This window comes from Mobula birostris, chromosome 1 (assembly GCF_030028105.1).
Source record: "Mobula birostris isolate sMobBir1 chromosome 1, sMobBir1.hap1, whole genome shotgun sequence".
NCBI classification, from domain to species: Eukaryota; Metazoa; Chordata; class Chondrichthyes; order Myliobatiformes; family Myliobatidae; genus Mobula; species Mobula birostris.
In genome coordinates, this window is record NC_092370.1 from 201,623,383 (window position 1) to 201,648,101 (window position 24,719).

Genomic DNA, 24,719 nt, shown 5'->3' on the forward strand with positions numbered 1-24,719 from the left:
CCCTGTATGTTCTGCGGATCGGTATTGGTCAGTGGCCTGGAGGTTGGGGACCACTGCACTACCCCAACCTCTGACGATTCAGCCTAACACACCATCATCGATGTGCTCCGTGCTGTCTTCCCAATTCCGGTAAGTGATACTACGCTGTACATACATTATTTCTACTGAATATAGGCTGTGTATTTTTATGCATTATTTGGTAGATTTGGCAGCTTCATAGCTTAAAGGTTACTGGAGAAAATTCTTCAATTAGTTAATTCATCCTCTATATGTGCTAAACATACGTTGATACAGTTTAAAGTCGTGCATAGGGCTCATATGCCTAAAGATAAATTATCTCGTTATTATTCTTATACAAATTCTATATGTGATAGATCTCACTCCGAGATAGCTTCTTTAACTCATATGTTTTGGTCATGTCCTTTGTTGAAAAAATATTGGAAAGATATTTTTGATACTATCTCAACTGTTCTGAATATTGATTTACAACCTCACCCAATTACTGCCATTTTGGGGTTACCAATGATAGAATCAAGTCATTTAACTTCTTCAGCTCGTCTGATGATTGCATTTCTTACATTAATGGCTAGAAGATCCATTTTGCTGAAATGGAAAGAGATTAATCCTCCTACCATATTTCATTGGTTCTCTAAAACTATGCTGTGTTTAAATTTGGAAAAAATTAGAAGTGTTGTTTAAGATTCCTCTATTAAATTTGAAAAGACTTGGAGGCCATTTATTCAACATTTTCATATGATGTAATTTGACCTTTTCCAAACTTATTCTATTTCTTTGTAATATTTGTTGAGAGGAACGGAATCGTTGACATTAATGGTTCCTTTTTTTTTATGATGTTACATAACAGCCCATGTCTTTTTTTAGTTTAGTTGATTAACACTGTTTAGGTTAGGACTTTTGGGGGGTTACATTTTTAGATTTGTTTTTCCTTTTTCATGTTTTTTTAGATTTTTTCTTTGTTTTATATTGTTCATCTGTATCCTGTATGATTGGGAGTTTTAACATTTAAGTGTCAACTGGGCTTATATTTAACTATGTCAATTACAACAATGTATTCCCAATAACTTTGTATCATTACCATGCTATGTTTATTATTATGAAACCAATAAAAAGATTGAACAAGAAAGAAAGATTGTAGAAAAGTATTTCTACTTTATATAGGCTGTGTATTTATCATATCATTCCTGCTTTTACTCTATGTTACTGTTATTTTAGGTTTTATGTGTTATTTGGCATGATTGGATAGGTTATTTTTTGGGTCTGTGAACACTCACAAATTTTTTCCATATAAATAAATGGTAATTGCTTCTTTGCTTTACCACACTCTGGCTTACGAACTGTTTCATAGGAACGCTCTACCTCCGGATGGTGGGGCAAACCTGTATAGTCACAAAATCATCAAATATGACTAAAAGGTACTTTAAAACTAGAACTCTTGGATTGCTGATCATTCTAGGATAACTCTGCTGATATGTTTTCCTGCCAAAATACCATTTCAAGAGAAATTGTGCAGAGCTTATTTATTTGTGAAAAATTACCTACCACAGGGAAATATCGTATTATATTTTCCACTGGATTATCAGCAATATCCAAAATTAAATACCTACAAGACAAAACAGAGAATATTTCAAACTCAAGACATGTGTTACCTTTTCACCACACAATCTCCAAAATTCAGAGTGCTTTCAAATGGAAGTATAGGACAAGTTTGACAAGCTGTTTTAAAAAAGTTTGACTGACAAGAACACCAATTTTGTTAAGGTGACCTGCTCATCTTTCTGGCACTTCCTCAGTTGGCTCCACTAAGATTAAGAAAAAGTTGCCTGACGGGAAGGTATGTTTGTTAAAACTAGAATAGAGGGCAACACTTGGTATGCATATCTGCTTCTGCCTCACTGCCTCGCCTGTTAAAATATTAAACAGATGTACCCCCAAGGAGCACTAGAAGAAATAATTGAATAGTAATAACAATAAAATAGTAAGGAAAGTCATTACTTCTGTTGCAATGCTATTGATTCTCACAAGTGAAAAAAATGACTTGATTTGCAGTTAAAAAGAGACAGGTAAGTAGTTAAATTTAGCTAAGTACCAGCTAAAACTTAAACCATGAAATAAAAACAATTCAAATCTGTTAAAATATTTCTGCAAATAATATTTGGTTCAGTAATTCTATAAAAGCCACTGCAGAAACACATCACTCCACGAAGAACCGAAACAAACATTTCAATTGCAACTATTTAATAATCAGCAACAAAAAGTGAACATAAAAATTTAAAATAAAAGTTACCTAAATTTCTCTTGGAAATTTGCCTTGATGAAGTTTGCTTCAATATCTTGCCGTACACATATAATGTGAGTTATTCCATTTTCTTCAAGAATGGGAAGCTACCAAACAAAAAGTTTTATTTTAGACCTTTCATCTACAAAGACAAATGGAATGATTTTCAAACAGCAAAAAGCCCAAGTTCAAGCCATCTTCACATTTGCCAACAACACTCCTGTTGTTAAACGAATCATAGGTGGTGATGGGTGAGCTTACCAGAGTGAGATGGGACACCTGGTTGAGTGGTGCTGTGACAAAAACCTCTTGCTCAGCATTAGCAAAACAAGATAGCTCATTGTTGACTTCAGAAAGGGGAAGGACGACAAGCAACACTCAAAGTTCAAAGTAAATTTATTATCAAATTACACGTATGTCACCATATACTACCGAGAATCATTTTCTTGTGGGTGTTCACAGTAAACACAGAGAAACACAGTATAATCAATGAAAAATTAACAAAGACAATCAAACAAGCAATGTGCAAAAGACAACAAATTGTGCAAATACAAAAGAAAAAGAAAATAATAATAAACAGAAGGACCATCTCCATCATTAATTCCCCCAAAATAAACTGACAAATGCCAGTTTACACTGGGTAAAATTTGGTGGTGCAGCAGCTTTAAATTCCTAGGCATTAACAAATCGGATAACCGGTCCTGGGCCCAGCACACAGATGCAATCAGAAGGAAAGCATGCCAGCATCTACCATTGGACAAGAAGTACAGAAGCCTGAAGACTAACAGGTTCATGTTCAGCTACTTCACTTAACACTTCCTTTCAACTATTCAGTCCTTGAAGTAACCAGCTAAACCCTAATCACTACATTTAATGTGACTACATTCCACTATGACCACAAGGCTGTGGGCTTAGTCCCCTGCTCTACTCACTTTATACTTATGACTGTGAGGCTAATGCCATATTTAAGTTTTCTTCCTACTAAATTTCATTGGTTTTCTCAAACTATGTCTTGTTTAAATCTAGAAAAAATTAGAAGTGTCATTTATGACCCATCTATTAAATTTGATGAGACTTGGAGACCATTTATTCAATATTTCCACATGATGTAATTTGACCCTTTCCAAATCTATTTTGTGATTTCAATATATGGGGAGAGGAGCAGAAGTGGCGACACTATTGGTTTTATCTGAGGTATCATAATAGCCCTTTCTCTTTCTTTTCCTTAGCTCTCTTTTAGTTTGGGTAGATTAGTTTTTTATTTCTAATGGGATATATATATTTTTTTCTTTTTCTGCTTTTTTTATGATATTTTTGTATTTTTATGTATACTTTTTATATATTCTATTGCTAATTTGTGAGATTTTGGGAGGTTTACTAACTATGTGTTACTTGACTGTATACTTGTATAAAATAATTATTATTAATACAATCCCAGTCGCTCTGTACTTATTTTTTTAATGTGTATGATGTTGAAACTAATAAAAAGATTGAAAAAGAAAAAAGAAAGTTTTCTGATGACACCACTGTAGATAGCCAAATCAAAGGTGATGATTAATCAGCATATAGGAGTGGGATTGAAAATATGGCTGAGTGGTGTCACAACAACCACCTCTCACTCAGTGTCAGCAAGACCAAGGAGCTGATCATTGTTTCATGAGAAGGAAACTGGAAATCCATGAGCCAGTCTTTATCAGGGGATGAAAGGTGGAGAGGATCCTCTGTGTTATCATTTCAGAGGATCTGTCCTGCACTCAGCATATGTGTAATTATGAAGAAAGCACAGCAATGCCTCTACTTCCTTATCAGTTTGCAAAGATTCAGCTTGACATCTAAAACTTTGACAAGCTTCCATAGTGGAGAGTACATTTACTGGTTGTATCATAGCCTGGTGTGGAAACACCAATGCCCTTGAACAGTAGTGGATTAGCCCAGTCCATCACAGATAAAGCCCTCCCCACCACTCAAGCCATGCTCTCTTCTTGCTGATGCCACCAGAAAGGTGGTGCAGAAGCCTCAGGACTCACACTACCAGGTTCAGGAACAGTTATTACCCCACAACCAGCAGGCTCTTGAACCAGTGGGGATACCTTGACATAGTTTCACTTGTCCTATCACTGAACTGTTCCTACAATCAATGGACTTACTTTCAAGGATTCTTTATCTCATGTTCTCGATACTTATTGTTTAATTATTTTTCTTTTGTATTTGCAGTTCATTGTCTTTTGCAGATTGGTTGTTTGTCTACCCTGTTGGTGCGGTCTTTCAATGATTCTATAATGTTTCTTTGATTTATTGAGTATGCCACAAGGAAATGAACCTCAGGGTTGTATATGGTGACATACATGTACTTTGGTAATAAATTAACTTGGAACTATGAAATTTTTTATTCTAATTATGGTTTCTTATAAAAATTGCATATAATTTATGTAAAATTAGAATTTTCCTTGTGAATGCTGCCTACATGATGCTATCTGCCTGTACTGCTGCTGCATGTTTTTCATTGCACCTGTGCATATATGTACTTGTGTATATGACAATACATTCAACTCTGACAATATTAGGATATTAACGAGGTTCAGCTTGTCACCAAAAACTTCTACAGATATATTTTTGAAAGTATCCTAACTGTTGGCTTCATGGTCTGGTACAGCAATCTGAATGCGCAGGAATGGAAGAAGCTGCAGAGAGTAGTGAACTATGTCCAATACATCACAGATATATCCCTTGCCACCATTGGTAGTGTCTACACGTGGCAGTGCCTCAGGGCGGCAGCACCTATCAAAGATCCTCACCATTTGGGCTATGATATCTTTTTAGAGCTAACAACAGGCAAAAGGTACAGAAATCTGAAGTCCAATACCATCAGGTTCAAGAACAGTTACTTCCTTAAGACTGTAAGACACAAGAGCAGAATCAAACCATTTGGCTCATTGAGTCTGCTTCGCTATTCCATCATGGCTGATTTATTATCCTTCACAACCGCATTCTCCTGCCTTCTCCCCATAATCTTTAACAACCTCACTAATCAAGAACATATCAACCTCTGCTTTAAATACACTTGGTCTCCACTGCCATCCAAGGCAATGAATTCCACAGAATCACCACTCTGTGGCTAAAGAAATTTCTCCTCATCTGTTTTAGAGGGACATCCTTCTACTCTGAGGCTGTGCCCTTTGGCCTAGACTCCTCCACTATAGAAAATATTTTCTTCACATCCACTATATATAGGTCTTTCAATATTTGACAGGTTTCAATGAAAATCCCCTCCATTCTTCTAAACTACATCGAGAACAGGCCCAGAGCTATCAAATGTTCTCCATATGTTAACCCATTCATTTCCAGAATCATTCTTGTGAACTTTCTCTGAATGCTAATATTTGCATTTGCCTTCCTTACCACTGACTGAATCTGCAAGTTAACTATACAGTCTTAAACTGTATGGTTAAGACAGTATTAACATAGTATTGCTAAACTGTTAGTATTATCAAACTGTGATTCGGATTTTGCACTATGATCAGTTTGCACTAAAATGAACTTTTTTTAAAAAATTCCAATTGCCTTCCTGTAAAAAATTGTGTACATTTATATTTATGTTTTTCTTGAGAAATGCTGCTTGTATGATACTATGGAGGTTTTTCATTGCCATTGTGCATTCATATGCTTGTGAATATGATAATAAACAATTTCAGCATAAAGATTGAGAGCACAAACAGGCATTCAGCCAAATCAGTCCTGTCTGATTTATCTGATGTGACATGACTAGCATCAATTGGTTAGATTCTTCTCAAAACTGACAATTCTGCAACATTACTTAGGCATTACATTGTCTAAGCAGTCACTCAAATTTGCATTTATAGTGTAGATGTAATGCCACAAAACTGCCCTGGAGTAATTATTGAACAAAATATTTGGACAGGTAAACAACAGCTTGATCAAAGAGATAAGTTTCAAGTAGAATCTTAAAGAGATAAGACTAATGGAAAGGTTCAGGAAAGAATTTCAGTGTCAGACTTTACAAAGGTGATGGCACAATGATACTGCAATTAAATTGGGAAATCACAAATTCTAGAGCTAGTAAAGCTTTAGAGGTAGGAAAGGTGAACACAGTGGCCATTTCAAAACAAAAATTGACTTTAATTTTGAAATCAAGTTATTGCTAGACAAGGAATCAATGTAAGTCGACAGGTACATGTTGACACTCAAAACAGTGCAAACTAGGGCATAGCTATACACCAGCTGTTTCAAAACGTCAATATGGTAATAACCCTAATGCTTGTGTTGCATGTGACACATGAAAAGATCAAGATTTCACCATAGTCCTACTATGGAGTTCTTTTGAATGTGCATTCTACTAGTACTGAAATAGTATTTATATTTTGTCTGTGAAGTAACAGACTAGGACTAAGCTTACAGATAATGGCTACTACATTCATTTCAGAAATCAATGCTTTGGAGTCATTTTGAAGTTGAAGGGTGGTTCTACTATTTACTGAAAGAGATAAAAGTACTAGTAGACTCAAATAGTCTTTAACAACCACTGCTTTCTGCAGGTGATGTTTTCCCTTCCAGCATAGTGGGGTATCGACACTTCGCAAACTCACACTATGGGTGCAGCATCATGTTTATTTAAAGATAAAAAGGCTCAGCAGCCAAGAGCTCCATGTTTGTTGATGCTACAAGAGGAATAGAGATTTAATTTATCAGGGTATAAATATGCAACTAGTGTTTAGGTCACTGTTAAAGAACTTCATCTCCTTTCAATTCCCAGAGCTGCAGTTTAAACACCACATTTTAACCCAACATAAGTAACAAGACTACCTTGCTTTCTTACTCCAGGCATATGAAAAATTTTTACAAATGAATTGTATATCTTTAAGCTCACTCTTTTACTCAATTCAGCTCCATCTTGGGAACTAGCCTACAAAGTACCCAGGACATCTTCAGGGAGCGATTTCTCACAAAGGCAGCATCCATGATCCCCAAGGACCTCCAGCACCCAGGGCATACCCTTTTCTCACTGTTACCATCAGGTAGGAGGTACAGAAGCCTGAAGGCACACACACAGTGATTCAGGAACAGCTTCTTCCCCTCTGCCATCTGATTCATAAATGGACACTGAATCCTTGGACACTACCTCACTTTTTTAAGTGCAGTATTTCTGTTTTTTGCACATTTTTTAAAAAATCTACTAATATACGTGTACTGTAATTGATTTACTTGTTCATTTATTTGTTTTTCTCTTCTATATTATGTATTACATTGAACTGCTGCTACTAAGTTAACAATTTTCATGTTACATGCAGGTGATAATAAACCTGATTCTGATTTTAAAAATCAATTACTGATTGATTTTTACTGATTGATTGATTCTGAATAAAAAGTCAGAATATTCAATTTTGTTTAGGTTTCAACAGACAATGAATGCTATTTTGTATAATCCTATAATTATAAAATGACATAGTTGCTCTTGGCAACTTTCAATGTGTTCAGTGCTTTTTCTTTTATTTATTAAAGTTCATACCTTACTTTTCATAGCGGCAGAATATGGGCCCAAGTACAAGCCAGGTAGTATCTCCTGTGAAAGAAAGTTAAGAATGGCACAATAGATAAAAACTAAATAACACACACAGTGGATTCTTATTGGCAAGTGGAATGATAAGAGCTATTTGACTGAAAATATCAAGTTTTAAATGATTTAGTAAAACCCAACATTCATTTAAAATGTTTCTATGATTAAAGTTTCTCCTTTCTATTATCACCAAATGCAATAATGCTATGTATTCTTTATGGAAGGATTGAATTCCTGTATTTTCTGTATTTTGCGCCTTAATTCACAGCACAAAACTCTACTCAGTCATAATGCAAAAAAAAATCCACATATTCTGTTCAACAACACCCAAACAAGAAAACTGCTGACAAATAATAGCCACAATAAGTCTTCCCACATGGTGTATAACAATTCTTGTTCTCACAATATTCTTCTCTCATCAGCTTCCCATCAATTTTAAACAGAAATCTGTCTGCTTATTTCTATTCCAATCCTGGCAGAAGGTATTATTATACCCAGGAGCAACCCAAAACAAAACTACTGAATTTATACCATGGAAGGACATTCAAGCATCATAACAGATTATCCTGGTCACTTCACATTTTAATGTAATGGCACTGTTGTTGGGTAGGCCTGCCAAATCTCATCTTCCATCATTGACTCTTAACCATGCATTAATTGGAAGGAGTGGCAGAGTGGGGGCGGGGGGGGGGTGGAATTGTAGAGAATAAAAATAAATGAAGAGGGGTCATAAAAACATTGTATGTTAATGTAAAGTCAGTCATTCAATGACAAATTAATAATCTTCTACTTGAAATTATTTTGCCAAAGGAGCTGAGAGAATAGCCAGACTGACATTCTTGTCAGGACAGCAAATAGGGACACGCAGTTATTCTGGTTACTTCTAGTTATCCCTATTCTAGCAAGTACAATGCACTTTTAACTAGATCCATAATACACACATAATTCATCTATAAAATATTTCATTTATAAAAATGTACAACTTAAAAAAAATCACTCAGACTATACTTTTACCTTACAGATTATAAACAACATTCATTTCATCAACATTAATTCATCTCCTCTTGCAAATACAAAATGTTTAAGAATACCTGCATTGCTCGTCTCATTGGATACATCCAATCCTAAAATAGTAAAGAACAGTTGTAAGATAATACAGCTGTGAAGTTTTGCTGATAAATGAGCATTCGTTTCCTCTCTCTGACTTGAAATCATGAAGATCCAATTGCTTTATCGTCCTTTCAAATTCCACAAACCTCATTTCAGATTGTGAATTTCATCAAGTATCCAGGGAAAGGCTTGTGGGTCATTTGTAGAAGAATATTTAAACCATACTTAACTAGTCTGAATTCCTTATGAAATAATTTTGCATAAACAAGCTCCAAAAAAAATCCGACTTTATTATTATTCAATTTGTTCTCCTTAAAAAGTGTTACTGAACTATTTGTAAACAGGATGAATTTTGAAGATGGCAGATGATGACTTCATCATTTAAAGTAAATCAGAATAATGAAGATTCTATGTAAGATTCTAGTCAAGGAATAAGAGAAAACATCTGCTAAGTTACTCTCTTTCATACTGCCATTTTACTACTACTAATGTTCGTGTCTGACACTTGGGAAAATGGCAGGTACATCTAAACAGGTAATGAAAATTCAAAGACAAAGAACAATATAGAAAAGAGATAAAACAGAAAGGAAGAAAGATGATAGCAAGTTGTTAACTAGCTTGATAATAATCTGCGTAATGAGGAAATTGCTATTTCTGGTTACTTCGAGGATAAAAAGCAGACACCTGCAGAAGATCTTTAAAAAATAATTACAGGATAAAAATCTTAACTGCATTCATGAAATGCATTACATTCATGAAATGTTACAGTCACCTCTCCATACTTTATGGCTAATAGAAATCGAATACCTTAAAAACGATCAAGACCTTTCTTGCTGTCATAATGAAATATTAAAATGCCAATATTACATATATGAAATATGTTAACTTTTACAAAAATTCTAACTTTAATAGTAATTTTAAAAAACTATAACCAGTAAACTTTAATAAATTGTTTACCTCGCTCAATTCTTCAAAGTATAAATTTTAATATTTTTGCAATCAACTGGTAACAGCAAATCATGAATCAAAAATCATGGCACTGAAGCACCACACTGGATTCAAACTTTTGGAAAATTACATAGTGCAGGAAGTTAAAAGTACATAAGCAGACTACTTAACCACTCAAACCTGAAACCAATATAGGCCTCTTTTGATACAGGTCAACAGCAACATGTGACTGATATTCCCTTAGATATTTGAATGAAATTCTTTCACATCAGTTCTAAAATGTACAATTTGACAAATCTATGCTCTTATTGGATCCATTTTACCTTTAACTGCTTAATAATCCAATAATCAATGCAATACTAATTTTGGGGACAGTTTTCAGCCATTTTTATTTAATGTTTTTAAAAACCTTAAGTTCAATCCGAAATGTGGTTGGTGGGTGGGGGTTTGTGTGTGTGTGTGTATACACGCACTTACTCACATATACACATATATTATTACACATATACACACACACCTGTTTTACTTATGTGCAATGGGTCACACACTATGCAAGTAAAAATACCAACAGCAATAAAAACAGGAATAAATGTTATTTTCATGAAAAGAATGCAATGAATCCAAAAAGTAGAGTAATACAGCAGCAGGAAAAAAGCGCTCTCCAGTTAAGATACTGCCAGCCATTTCTCAAGTATCTCAAGTATTTCTCAAGTTTGCTACCCAACTGTAATTTGGAAGCTTTGTTTATGGTCATATCATCATAAATATTTTGTAAAACAATATGCAGCATCAGTTATAAATAACATGCTCTCTCTGGGCCCAATTTACCTTTAACCTTATCCTTTATATGCTAATTAAGTAATTGTGTCTAAACTTCAGAATCAAGATTACTTAAAACTTTTTTAGATCTAGATATTCTGTTACCCTCTTTTACACTATCAATACAAACCTTTATAAAACAATTTAAAATACCCAAGTGTTATTGAACTTATAAAATCTGTTAAAGGAATTAACAGTAATAACTGTGAAAAAATATATATGCTTCTACAATAAACAGCACAACAGTTACAGAAAGGGTACATTATTTGACACCTTAGTACTCAGCCCTGTACATTTCTCAACTATATCCCCTCAAAATAAACAAAACCACAAACACTATACCCAGATATACATTACAGTATCATATTGCACAATATGCCATCCACTACTTGCTGATACTTCCAGGCTTTACATTTTTTGATATTCAAATAAAAAAAAGTTTGATGTTTTCTACTTCCACAACTATGAATAATGAGGATCTTGCTCACAATCAGGTTTCCTTACAGGAAATAAGTTAAAAGGTTAAGAGCTGTTACATCAGCACTAGCATTCAGAGAATGATGACAGAACAGGAAGCCAGTTCCATTCCTCCATCCTCTCCACATGGCCCCATCCCAGTCATTAAGTTATTTTCATTTAAATATTTATCCAGTTCCCATATGAATTCTAGCATTGAATCTACCTCCACTAGATATCTCTGGCAGTACAACTGGACTCTAAGCATTCACTGTATTTTTGATACTTGTAACAGCACTTTAATTCAGCGTCCTCTAGTTCATGATCAAATGATCACTACAGCATGTGCATAGCAAACAATTCCTGTATAATCGGACAGATAACACCTTCAAGAACAAAATACATGAATAAAGGATTTTTAAAATACTTTAAATATATATCTGGCTCTCTCGACAACCCAACTGCCATGGCTTTAACGAAGAAGAAACAGATCATAAGTTCGATAAATACCAAACTTCTCTTTTCACAAGTGGTCAATTCAGCTGTCTGGCACTTTAAAAAGAATGCAACTATCAAATATATTAATTATTACAGCCTTTTTAATAATTCCCAAGGTTCTCCTGATCTGCCTGAATTAGAAACGGAATTTTGAATTTCGATTAAATATACTATTTTTGATTTTATTTTGGACCTAGGTCTTAGGTGTTGTGATTTGCCAATTAGCAGTGGAGCAAAACGGGGCAACTGAAGAAAAAGGCGCCACGAACTGACAGGCACCCAACCACATTCCCCAAATAGTTTCCTTGGTGCAGCAAAGTTCAACCGTTTCCCTGAGGCGCAGCCGTCAGTACGACCACCAAGCAGCAGACGGCATGCAGAAATTCAGTGAAGCCCGGCCAGTGACAGTGACAACAGGTCGAGCAGTCACCAGTCTGCACCGGTGTGGAGCTGCTGTGGCTCGGCGACGAGGGGCCTCTGCCGACTCGGCCCGCAACTACTCCCTGAACCCGCGAGCCGGCTTTGTTCACAACTTGAGGCCGAACTCGCCGCCGGTTCGGTTACTTACCCCTGCATCCTCCCTGGAAGAGGGCAAGGCCGGGAACTCCAGGTGTACCCCATCCATCTCACGGCCTGCCCGGGACAGTAAACGTTTCTTATCCCTCTTCAAGATTATCAAGATTATTCGCGGTTCTGTTACGTGTAGTGAACCACACAAACCGCCATGCTGCTGGGGAGCAACATCAACAGTACGTCATCACGTTGCACAAACGCAACGTCGCGCGTTGCCCGAAACTCCAGCGAGAGACCTGGACACCTCACCCAGCGCAGCGTTACCGCCGCCCCAGTCAGAAACTCAACCCCATCCTTATCCCCATTGTCCAGTCAGAAACCCAACCCCATCCCTATCCCCATTGTCCAGTCAGAAACCCAACCTCATCCCCATCCCTATCCCCATTGTCCAGTCAGAAACCCAACCCCATCCCTATCCCCATTGTCCAGTCAGAAACCCAACCTCATCCCCATCCCTATCCCCATTGTCCAGTCAGAAACCCAACCCCATCCCTATCCCCATTGTCCAGTCAGAAACCCAACCTCATCCTTATCCCCATTGTCCCAGTCAGAAACCCAAGCCCATCCCTATCCCCATTGTCCAGTCAGAAACCCAACCTCATCCCCATCCCTATCCCCATTGTCCAGTCAGAAACCCAACCCCATCCCTATCCGCATTGTCCAGTCAGAAACCCAACCCCATCCCTATCCCCATTGTCCCAGTCAGAAACCCAACCTCATCCTTATCCCCATTGTCCCAGTCAGAAACCCAACCCCATCCCTATCCCCATTGTCCAGTCAGAAACCCAACCCCATCCCTATCCCCATTGTCCAGTCAGAAACCCAACCTCATCCCCATCCCCATTGTCCAGTCAGAAACCCAACCTCATCCCCATCTCCATTGTCCCAATCAGAAACCCAACCTCATCCCCATCCCCACTGTCCAGTCAGAAACCCAACCCCATCCCTATCCCCATTGCCCCAGTCAGAAACCCAACCTCATCCCCATCCCTATTGTCCAGTCAGAAACCCAACCTCATCCCCATCCCCACTGTCCAGTCAGAAACTCAACCCCATCCTTATCCCCATTGTCCAGTCAGAAACCCAACCCCATCCCTATCCCCATTGTCCAGGCAGAAACCCAACCTCATCCCCATCCCTATCCCCATTGTCCAGTCAGAAACCCAACCCCATCCCTATCCCCATTGTCCAGTCAGAAACCCAACCTCATCCCCATCCCTATCCCCATTGTCCAGTCAGAAACCCAACCCCATCCCTATCCCCATTGTCCAGTCAGAAACCCAACCTCATCCTTATCCCCATTGTCCCAGTCAGAAACCCAAGCCCATCCCTATCCCCATTGTCCAGTCAGAAACCCAACCTCATCCCCATCCCTATCCCCATTGTCCAGTCAGAAACCCAACCCCATCCCTATCCGCATTGTCCAGTCAGAAACCCAACCCCATCCCTATCCCCATTGTCCCAGTCAGAAACCCAACCTCATCCTTATCCCCATTGTCCCAGTCAGAAACCCAACCCCATCCCTATCCCCATTGTCCAGTCAGAAACCCAACCCCATCCCTATCCCCATTGTCCAGTCAGAAACCCAACCTCATCCCCATCCCCATTGTCCAGTCAGAAACCCAACCTCATCCCCATCTCCATTGTCCCAATCAGAAACCCAACCTCATCCCCATCCCCATTGTCCAGTCAGAAACCCAACCTCATCCCCATCCCCATTGTCCCAGTCAGAAACCCAACCTCATCCCCATCCCCACTGTCCAGTCAGAAACCCAACCTCATCCCCATCCCTATCCCCATTGTCCCAGTCAGAATCCCAACCTCAACCCCATCCCTATCACCATTGTCCCAGTCAGAAACCCAACCTCATCCCCATCCCCACTGTCCCAGTCGGAAACCCAACCTCATCCCCACTGTCCCAGTCAGAAACCCAACCTCATCCCCATCCCTATCCCCATTGTACAGTCAGAAACCCAACCTCATCCCCATCCCCATTGTCCAGTCAGAAACCCAACCTCATCCTCATCCCCACCGCCCCAGTCAGAAACCCAACCTCATCCCCGCCGTCCCAGTCAGAAACCCAACCTCATCCTCATCCCCACCGCCCCAGTCAGAAACCCAACCTCATCCCCGCCGTCCCAGTCAGAAACCCAACCTCATCCCCATCCCCATTGTCCAGTCAGAAACCCAACCTCATCCTCATCCCCACCGCCCCAGTCAGAAACCCAACCTCATCCCCGCCATCCCAGTCAGAAACCCAACCTCATCCCCATCCCTATCCCCATTGTCCAGTCAGAAACCCAACCTCATCCTCATCCCCACCGCCCCAGTCAGAAACCCAACCTCATCCCCGCCGTCCCAGTCAGAAACCCAACCTCATCCCCACTGCCCCAGTCAGAAACCCAACCTCATCCCCATCCCCACTGTCCAGTCAGAAACCAACCTCATCCCCACCATCCCAGTCAGAAACCCAACCTCATCCCCATCCCCATTGTCCCAGTCAGAAACCCAAACTCATCCCCATACCCATTGTCCAGTCAGAAACCAACCTCATCCCCACCATCCCAGTCAGAAACCCAACCTCATCCCCATCACCATTGTCCAGTCAGAAACCCAACCTCATCCCCATCCCCACTGTCCCAGTCAGAAACCCAACCTCATCCCCACTGTCCCAGTCAGAAACCCAACCTCATCCCCGCCGTCCCAGTCAGAAACCAACCTCATCCCCACCATCCCAGTCAGAAACCCAACCTCATCCCCATCCCCATTGTCCCAGTCAGAAACCCAAACTCATCCCCATCCCCACTGTCCAGTCAGAAACCCAACCTCATCCCCATCCCCATTGTCCCAGTCAGAAACCCAAACTCATCCCCATACCCATTGTCCAGTCAGAAACCAACCTCATCCCCACCATCCCAGTCAGAAACCCAACCTCATCCCCATCACCATTGTCCAGTCAGAAACCCAACCTCATCCTCATCCCCACTGTCCCAGTCAGAAACCCAACCTCATTCCTGTCCCCACCGTCCCAGTCAGAAACCCAACCTCATCCCCACCGCCCCAGTCAGAAACCCAACCCCATCCCCACCGCTCCAGTCAGAAACCCAACCCCGTCTCCACCGCCCCAGTCAGAAACCCAACCCCATCCCTATTGTCCCAGTCAGAAACCCAACCCCATCCCTATTGTCCCAGTCAGAAACCCAACCCCGTCCCCACCGCCCCAGTCAGAAACCCAACCCCGTCCCCACCGCCCCAGTCAGAAACCCAACCCCATCCCCACTGCCCCAGTCAGAAACCCAACCCAGTCCCCACCACCCCAGTCAGAAACCCAGCCCATCCCAATATCTCTCGTCAAAAACCCAACTCCATCCCCTCTCCCACTGCCCCAATCAAACACAGAACCTTATTCCTACCATTCCAGTCAAACACTCAACTTTGGTATCACGGTTAGAAATTGGCAGGTATGACAGTATGGGCATCACTGAGTTGAGGTTGAAAGAAATTCACATTTGACAAGTTATAATCCAAGGATGCAAATCATATGAGAAGGACAGGCAGAGGGGATGGAGTGGCTTTGTTGGTTAAAAAAAATAAATCATATTCTTTAAAAGGCATAGGATCAGTAGATGAACCCTTGTGGGTAGAGTTGAGAAAGTGTAAGGGTAAAATGACTCTCATTTATACACAGGCCTCCAAAAGTAGCTAGGATATAGAATACAAATTACAATAGGAGATCGAAAGGGCATGCAAAAAGGGCAAGATAACAATGGTCATGGGGTTTCCAATATGTTGGTGTATTGGGAAAAACAGGTTTTCTGGTTCAGGTCTCCTGGATCGCACAAGAGGGAATTTGTAAAATACCTGTGAGATGGCTTTCTAGAGCAGCTTGCAGTCAAGGTCACCAGGGGAAAGGGTAATTCTGGGTTGTGTGTTGTGTAATGAACCAGATTTGATTAGGGAGCTTAAAGTAAAGGAATCCTTACGAAACAGTGGTCACAATATGATATAATTCACCTTACAGTTTGAGAAGGAGAGGATTGGCTGTAACAATATCACAGTAAACAGAGGCATTGAAGAGGAGCTGGCAGATGTTGGTTGGATGTGGCACTAGCAGGGATGCCAGTTGAGCAGCAATGACTGGAGTTTCTGGGAGTAATTCAAAAGACACAAGATTGGTTCATCCTAAAGAAGAAGCATTCTAAAAGGACGATGAGGTAACTTTGCTGACAAAGGAAAACAGACAGCGTAAAAGCAAAAGAGAGGACATACAATATAACAAAAATTAGTGGGAAGCTAGAGGATTAGGAGGCTTTTAAAAGTCAATAGAAGGCAACAAAAAACAATAAAGAGAGAAATGATTAAATATGAAGGTATGCTAACTGATAATATAAAATAGAATACTAAAAGTTTTTTCCAGATATATAAAGAGTGAAAGAGAGGCAAGAGTGGACATTGGACCTCTGGAAAATGATACTGGTGCGGTGGTAGTAAGGGGAATACAGATATGGCAGATGAACTGAATAAGTATTTTGAGTCAGTCTTCACTGTGGAAGACGCAAGCCACATTCCAAAAAAATCAAGGATGTCAAGGGTCAGAAGTGAGTATAGTCTCCATTACTAAGCAGAAAGTGCTTGGGAAGCTGGAAAGTATGAAATTAGATAAGTCATCTGGACCAGATGAACTACATCCCAGGGTCTGAAAGAGGTAGCTGAAGAGACTATGAAGCATTAGTAATGATGTTTCAGGAACTGATAGATTCTGAGATGGTGCTGGAGGACTGGAAAATTGCAAATGTCACCACACTCTCTAAGAATGTCCGGAGGCAAAAAGCAGGAAGTTGTAGGCCATTTAGCCAGAGGTGGTTGCCAATGTGTTCGAGTCCATTATTAAAGATGAGGTTTCAGGGTATTTAGAGGGACATAAAATAAGTGGAAGTCAGTATTGTTTCTTTAATGGGAAATCTCAGCCTGACAAATCTGCTGAGATTCTTTGAGGAACTAGGAGGCAGAACAGACAACGAGAGTTGTTTACTTTGATTTCCAGAAGGCCTTTGACAAGCTGCTGGATGTTTTTTTAAACAAGAGAAGAGCCCGTGATATCTCAGCAAAGACACTAGCACGGAGAGAAGATTGGCTGACTGGCAGAATGTGAGGATTGGGAATAATGGGGGCCTTTTCTAGTTGGCTGCAAGTTGCTAGTGGTGTTTTGCAGGGGCGGAGTTAGGTCTGCTACTTTTCACTTTCTAATGATCTGGTTGACAGAATTGATGGCTTTGTTCATGATACAAAGGTAGGTGGGGGGCAGGCGGTGTTGAGGCAGCTGAGTCTGCAGAAGGACTTGAAAAATTAGAAGTGGCAGATAGAATACAGTGTAGGGAAGTGTATGGCCATGCGCTTTGGAAGAAGGAATACAATTGTAGACTATTTTCTAAATGGTGTGCTAATTAAAAAATCGGAGGTGCTAGGGAGTCCTAATTCAGCATTTCCTAATGGTTAACTTGCAGTTTGAATCGGTGGTATGAAAGGAAGGTAAATGCAATAATAGCATTCACTTCAAGAGGACTAGACTATAATATACATACCTTGCTCATGGACTGTTTGTCCCACTACTATTGTTACTTTCCCCTAGCAGTAAGTCTGATCAACACCTCCACACTCCCAACCACCACTACTTTATCATTTCCTGTTAGTCACCTTGTGTACAGTCACTCCTGTAAATAACATCACTTTATGGACATACAATCAATCTATGTATAAAAGCTATCTGATGTATTTATATTTATGTTTTTTTTATTGTTGCTTTCTTTATCTTTTTTTTTATGCTGCATTGGATCCAGAGTAACAACTATTTTGACATCCTTTACACTTGTGTACTGGAAATTACATTAAACAACGTTGAATGTTGAATAAAATTAAGGATGTAATGCTGAGGCTTTATAAGGCATTGGTCAGACTGCACTTGAGAGTATTGCGAGCAGTTCTGGATCCCGTATCTAAGAAAGGATGTGCTGCCATTGGAAAGAGTCCAAATGGGGTTTATGAGAATAATCTCAGTAATGAAAGGGTTAACATATTAGGAGCATTTTATGGCTCTGGAAGCTAAATACGTGGGTGCTAAGTACCACTACATGCAGAGGTTCTGTATGTACCTGATGTTATAAGGATTGAGTATGGTCCCGTTGCCATGAAATGTCCCAGTCAGCTGGACATTGTCGTGCTACCTGTCCTTTGTGGACAAGTTCTTCTGGAACAACACCTTTGACCACAAGTCCATCATGCAGTGATCAGTACAGGACATCCTGCAGACACTGCAGGAGAAGGGCTCGATAGACACAGTGGGGTGATTTCCCGAGCAGACTGTCCAGACCATCTGGCGGAATGCCTCACTAACAGGCACCACGACCTTGCCTGGCTGGCAGTGGTGGGGGGTGGGGGTGGAAGGCTCTCCCAGTCAAATCCTTCCCGTATACCCAGAGCAACACTCCCACATCTCACTGCCTGCCGGATGACTGTAGTGGGGAAGAGACAGAAGCTCACCTCTTTGGGTTTGGAGAAAGATGAAAGAGCCTATGTTGCGGTTCATCCCAAGTATTTGCATGATGGAGGATTCTCTGATCTATGGGACACACATAGAGACAAACATCAAAGCAGACGGTCTTTGGCCGGCCTGAAACTTGTTGGTCTATCAGCACATTGAGATGTTTGTGGAAGAATGCTGTCGACTGGTACATTCCAGGATGCAGGAGTACGTGCTGAGGATGCACTGAAGCTTGGTGCAGCCACTGTGAGGGCTTGGTGGGGAAGGACCACGGTGTAGGGTTCTTCTACTGAAGAAGGACGGGCCAGGTGGAGGGAGGAAGCCTCTCAATTATTGTGGTAGTTAGTATACCAACCCAGAGCAGCACACAAGTGGCAGCAGTGCTCTTAATATGTATGAATACAATAGAACAGTATGAAAAACATTGACCATATATGTAAAAAATGAAAAGGCATTGAAAGGTTTATTCTTGTAAATAATTATCTTAGTATGAGTAAAATTTATTTTGTTTAATTCTTAAAAAATTATGGCTCTGGACCTGTGCTTGCTGGAGTGTAGAAGAATGAGGAGGAGATCTCATTGAAACCTCTGGAGTATTGAAAGGCTTAGTTAGAGTGGACATAAAGAGGATGTTTCCAATAGTGGGAGAGTCCAGAACTAGAGACTACAACCTCAGAATATGAGGACATCTCTTTAGAACAGAGATGAGGAGGAATTTCTTACAAAGACTGTCAACGGTTACAGAGAGGAGACAAAAGAATGAGGCTGAGGGAAAAATAAATCAGTCTTGATTGAACGATAGAATAGACTGAATGGGCCTATTCGGTTAACTCTGCTCCTATGTCTCGTACTCTCTCTGTACTTTGCACTGACTCTTTAAAACAGCCAGCGCTTTCAAAGAACCCAAACGTTCTCTCTTCTACGCTCTTCCATCAGGCAGAAAACACATACCTGAAAGCACATATGAGCGGGCTCAAGGACAGTTTCTACCCTGCTATTATAAGACCATTTGAATGGTTCCCTAGGTGGGCTCTTGACCTGTCTACCTCATTATTGTTTACCTGCATTGCACTTTCTCTGTAGCCGTTACACTTTATTCTGTATTGTTACTGTTTTACCTTATTCTACCCTCAATGCACTGTTTGATTATATTTAATATCAGTATTTGTTGTTTATTTATGTCCATTTATTTGATCTGTATTAACAGTATGCAAGAGAAGCTTTTAGATGTATCTCGATGTATGTGACAATAATAAACCAATCTGAATTTCAGTTCCACCTTCTCCATTGTCACCACTCCCCATCTGCCACCCACTGGACTCAAAAGACTTCTGACATCCATCTCCTGCAGTTAGTTCAGTCGACCATCAACAACCCTTTGCTCCTAGTTTATTATCCCAGTGGAAATATATGCAGAAAGTAATATTCGTAATACAGCAGTGAGCCAATTGATTGTAGAAAGTGGAAATGAATCTAAAAAACAGAAAGTGGGACATCGAGAGTATGGAAATAGATTGAAGTCTGATATAAAATATATCCTAAAACACCCTTATGAACTGATCTTAAAAAAGACACATTTATTCACACCCTGAATCACTGGCAAATGTATAGTCCTCAGCACCTTCGTCCCTTGTAAAAACTTCATACAGTTGGTTTATCCACAGTTTCCTTCTGAAGTTCTTATGTATACTGTAATATCCCACAGCTTTATACAAAATAATACTTAAATACCCCAATCAGAATTATAAATCTCCCACATCCAAATGGCACTGTCCAAAATTTGGAAATTAATTAAAGCACTGCCAGCTTTTGTTTCTCTTCAGTGCTTTTTTTTTTAAAATAGGAGACTACACCAACTGTTGCGTTCTGTTTTATCAGTTAATCACACTTGCCATTAAAATTTATAGCCAGAGTTCCATTTGCGGTTCCCTTACCCGCCCTCTTTTTATTAACTGTGGAGTAATAACTTATTCAGGAATTTTTCTTTGCGCCTTCTCTCATCTTCTATACCTTCCATTTATGATATCACTCATAGTCAGCTTCCATGTCACAATACCCACTTCTACCTATGATGTTTTTCAAACATGTCAGTGTCCCTTTATCATTGGATTATTTAGTTTCCAACTTTGATGCACCATTGCCCTCTACCATAAATTCCAACCTATTCACCTTTAAAATTTTTCAAGCCATCTGCCTGTTTAGAACCTCAACAGCCTATTCTGGACCATGATTTCTAGTACCGTATTTACAGGCAGTTATATTAAGGCCTCCCAATAGTAGCTGGGATGTGGACCAAAGATTACAATGGGAAATAGAAAAGGTGTGTCAAAAGGGCAATGTTATGACAGTCATGGGTGATTTCAACATGCAGGTCGATTGGGAAAGTCAGGTTGGAAATGGATCTCAAGAGAGAATGCCTATGAGATGGCTTTTTAGAGCAGTATGGCATTGAACTACTAGGGGATCAGCTATACTGGATTGGGTGTTATATAATGAACCGGAGCTGATTAGGGAGCTTAAGGTAAAAAGAACCCTTAGGAGACAGTGATCACAATACAATTGAAATCAATTTGAAATTTGATATGGTGAAAGTAAAGTCTGACGTAGCAGTATTTCAGTGGAATAAAGGAAATTATAGTCGTATGTAATAAAGCAAAAATTATTGGGAAGACGGGATTGGGAAGCTTTTAAAAACCTACAGAGAGCAACTAAAAGAATCAATAAGAGGGAAAAGATGAAATATGAAAACAGGCTAGCAAACAGTATCAAAGTGGATCGTAAAATCTTTTTCAAGTATGTAAAAAATAAAAGAGAGATGAGAGTGGATATAGGAGGAAGGGAAGGAGGGAACGTCGACTCAGACCATGAGAGGCCTGTGTCGGGCATTAGGATATAGGATATATAGGATATTGGATATAGGACCACTAGAAAATGAGGCCAGAGAAATAATAACAGTGGCCAAGGAGATGACAGATGAACAAAATGAGTTATTTTGTATCAGTCTTCACAGTGGAAGACACTAGCAGTGTGCCAGATGTTGATCGAAGAGAAGGGAGTGCAGTTACAAGGGAGGAGGTGCTCAAAAAGCTGAAAGACACAAGGGTACATAAATCACTCAGACCAAGTGAACTGCACCCTAGGGTTCTGAAAGAGGTAGCAGTGGAGACGGTGGAGGCATTAGAAATCATCTTTCAAAAATCATTGGACTCTGACAAGGTGCCAGAGGAGTGGAAAATTGCAAATGTCACTCCACTCTTTAAGAAAGGAGGAATGCAGCAGTAAGGAAATTATAGACCAGTTACCTGATCTCAGTGGTTGGGAAGATGTTGGAGTTAGTTGTTAAGGATGAGGTTAAGGAGTACTTGGTGACATAGGACAAGATAGGACAAAGTCAGCATGGTTTCCTTCAGGAAAAATCTTGCCTGACGAACCTGTTGGAATTCTTTGAACTTTTGCCTGGTAGCTGCTGACGGAGTAACAGCTCTCTGTTGGTGCTCCTAATTTACTTACTTTTGTTTCCAACCTTTTGAAATACTACTGTTAGATGGGATATTATATTACTATGACTACCAAAGCAGCTCTGGAAGCTATTCAAAAGCTTACTGAGGAGTTTCAACAGTTCAGAAAAAAAGCGTCGGCTGATTCGCAACAAATCAGCCCTAAAATTAAACAAATAGGTACGAAATTAGACGATATTTGAGCAACTCTAACTGAGCTTGATAAGAAGATAAAGGAACATGAAGAGGTTATTACTGTACTGGATGAGAGAATGGTTGATTTGCAAAAGCTGTATGAAAAACAATCCAAGTCCAACAAAATACTGAGACAGAAGATTATTGATTTGGAAAACAGAAGTAGGAAGAACAACTTACGAATCTTGGGACTTACGTAGTAAACAGAAGGAGATAATCCTAAAGAATTTTTTGCAAACTTTTTGATGGAATTATTCCCTGATATTATAAAGTCTCTGCCTTTGATTGATCGTGCTCACAGATCGCCTATCTACAGATCGACTTCAAAATCAAAACCAAGATCAGTCATTATATGTTTCCATAAATTTCAGATAAAGGACCGTCTGATTCGTGATGCCCATGGAAAAGGTACGATTGACTACCAAGGTCAGAAGATTCGTATTGTTGAAGATTTTTCATCAGAAGTTATGGCAGAACATGTTAAGTTTAAAAAAGTTATGGCGGAGCTATACAGCCGAAATTTTAAGCCTTCTCTTTGTTTTCCAGCTCGCCTGAGAATCACAATGAAAGATCGATCATTTAAATGGTTTTGTATGAAGGCACAGGTGCAAGAATTTTTAGACTGAAAAAATGTGTGTATATATATATATATAGATTAAAAACCTTGCAAAAACAGAAATACTATATATTTTTAAAATGACTGTTTGATACTTCTCAGTATGAATAATTGCTCTTTCTGTTTGATAAACCTGTCTAAGCTTGTTTTTTTTTAACTATATATTATTTAGTCTGGAACAGTAAGTAACTTTGAATTCTTTGGAGCAGTTCCAACAGGCTTTCTAAGGGGATGTTTTCAGTGGGGTAGATAGCGGTTGTTCTTTGACCGATTTTCTCTCTTTGGGAGAAGGGAAGGGGATGGGGAATTCTTTTTTCTTGAAGCTGATTTGGGAATCTAGTCAATTCCATTGCTTAGCTAATATATCTCAAGGTGTATTATTTGGGTTTAATATACAATTTTCTGATTGCTACTTTAACCTTTCTTATAAATAGTTTTTAAATGGATCAAGGTATTAATTTACTTAGTTTTAATGTGAGAGGGCTTAATCACCCGTGAAAAGAAATAAGATTTTTGCCTGTATTAAAAAACTTAAGGTACCAATTGTTTTTCTTCAAGAAACCCATGTATGTAAGTCTGACAATTCACGCCTTTTTAATCGATGGAGATAGTCTCATTTCCATTCCTTGATTCAGGCCAAAGCCAGAGAAGTTTCGATTCTTACAGATAATAAAGTTCCCTTTGTTCAACATAAAGTAATTTCTGATACTAATGGGCGTTTTGTTATAGTATCAGGGAAACTAAGTAACAAACTAATGGTATTTGCCAGTGTGTATGCTCCGAATATAGATGACCCAGGTTTCTTTGAGCCTTTTTTTTTCATTTTTGCCGAATCTAAGTCTGTACTCATTAGTGATGGGTGGAGACTTTAATTGTTGCTTAGATCCAGCTTTAGATAGTTCATCTTCTAATTAATGATACCAAATAGATCAGCTGTGTTTATTAAATCTTTTTTAATGAAATGTGGCATTGTTGATGCTTGGCATCTGTTTTCATCCTGTAGACAAGGAATATTCATTTTTCTCTCATGTTCATCACACATATTCCAGGATTGATTTTTTTTATTGATAGCCAAATGATTCCATCAGTTCGATCCTGTGCATATAAAGAGACTGCTGTCTCAGATTACACTCCTGTGCTCCTATCTTTAAATCTCCCTGGTCTTCTTCAAACAAATAGGTTTTGGCGATTTAATTTAACTTTGTTATCTGATAAAGATTTTTTAAAGTTTATGGAGAGACAAATTACTTTTTTTTGAAGAGAATATGTTAGAGGAAACTTCTAGTCTTATCAGACGGGATGCCTTTAAGGCGTATACTAGAGGACAAATTATTTCTTATACTGCAAGTATTAAGAAAAAAGCTAATAAAGAGAGAAGTGATTTAGTTAATCAGCTGAAACAATTAGACCAAGAGCACACTTTGGCTCCAGAACCTGCCTTATATAAAAGACATGTTGAAACTAAAACTAACCATGATCTCCTTTTAAACTATCCAATTGATACCCAACTCTGAAAAGATAAAAGTCAATTTTATATTCATGGAGATAAAACAGGTGAATTATTGGCTGATCAAATTAAAACCTTTATAGCTAAACAGCAG

The 24,719-nt window shown here is 39.2% G+C and overlaps 1 protein-coding gene across 2 annotated transcripts in view; it reads right to left on the minus strand.

The window, feature by feature from the left end:
• Nucleotides 1-12,447, minus strand: part of styx (serine/threonine/tyrosine interacting protein) — a 48,903-nt gene extending 36,456 nt beyond the window's left edge. For both annotated transcript variants that reach the window (XR_011887279.1, XM_072268843.1), the window contains exons 1-5: nt 12,268-12,447; nt 8,960-8,992; nt 7,821-7,874; nt 2,306-2,403; nt 1,561-1,621 (exon numbers count right to left, since the gene is read on the minus strand). Coding sequence is in view for 1 of the 2 variants with exons in the window: in XM_072268843.1 (XP_072124944.1) it covers nt 1,561-1,621; nt 2,306-2,403; nt 7,821-7,874; nt 8,960-8,992; nt 12,268-12,324 (303 nt within the window). In the remaining variant the exon portion in view is untranslated. The remainder of the gene's footprint in view (nt 1-1,560; nt 1,622-2,305; nt 2,404-7,820; nt 7,875-8,959; nt 8,993-12,267) is intronic.
• Between the last annotated feature and the right edge of the window lie 12,272 nt (nt 12,448-24,719).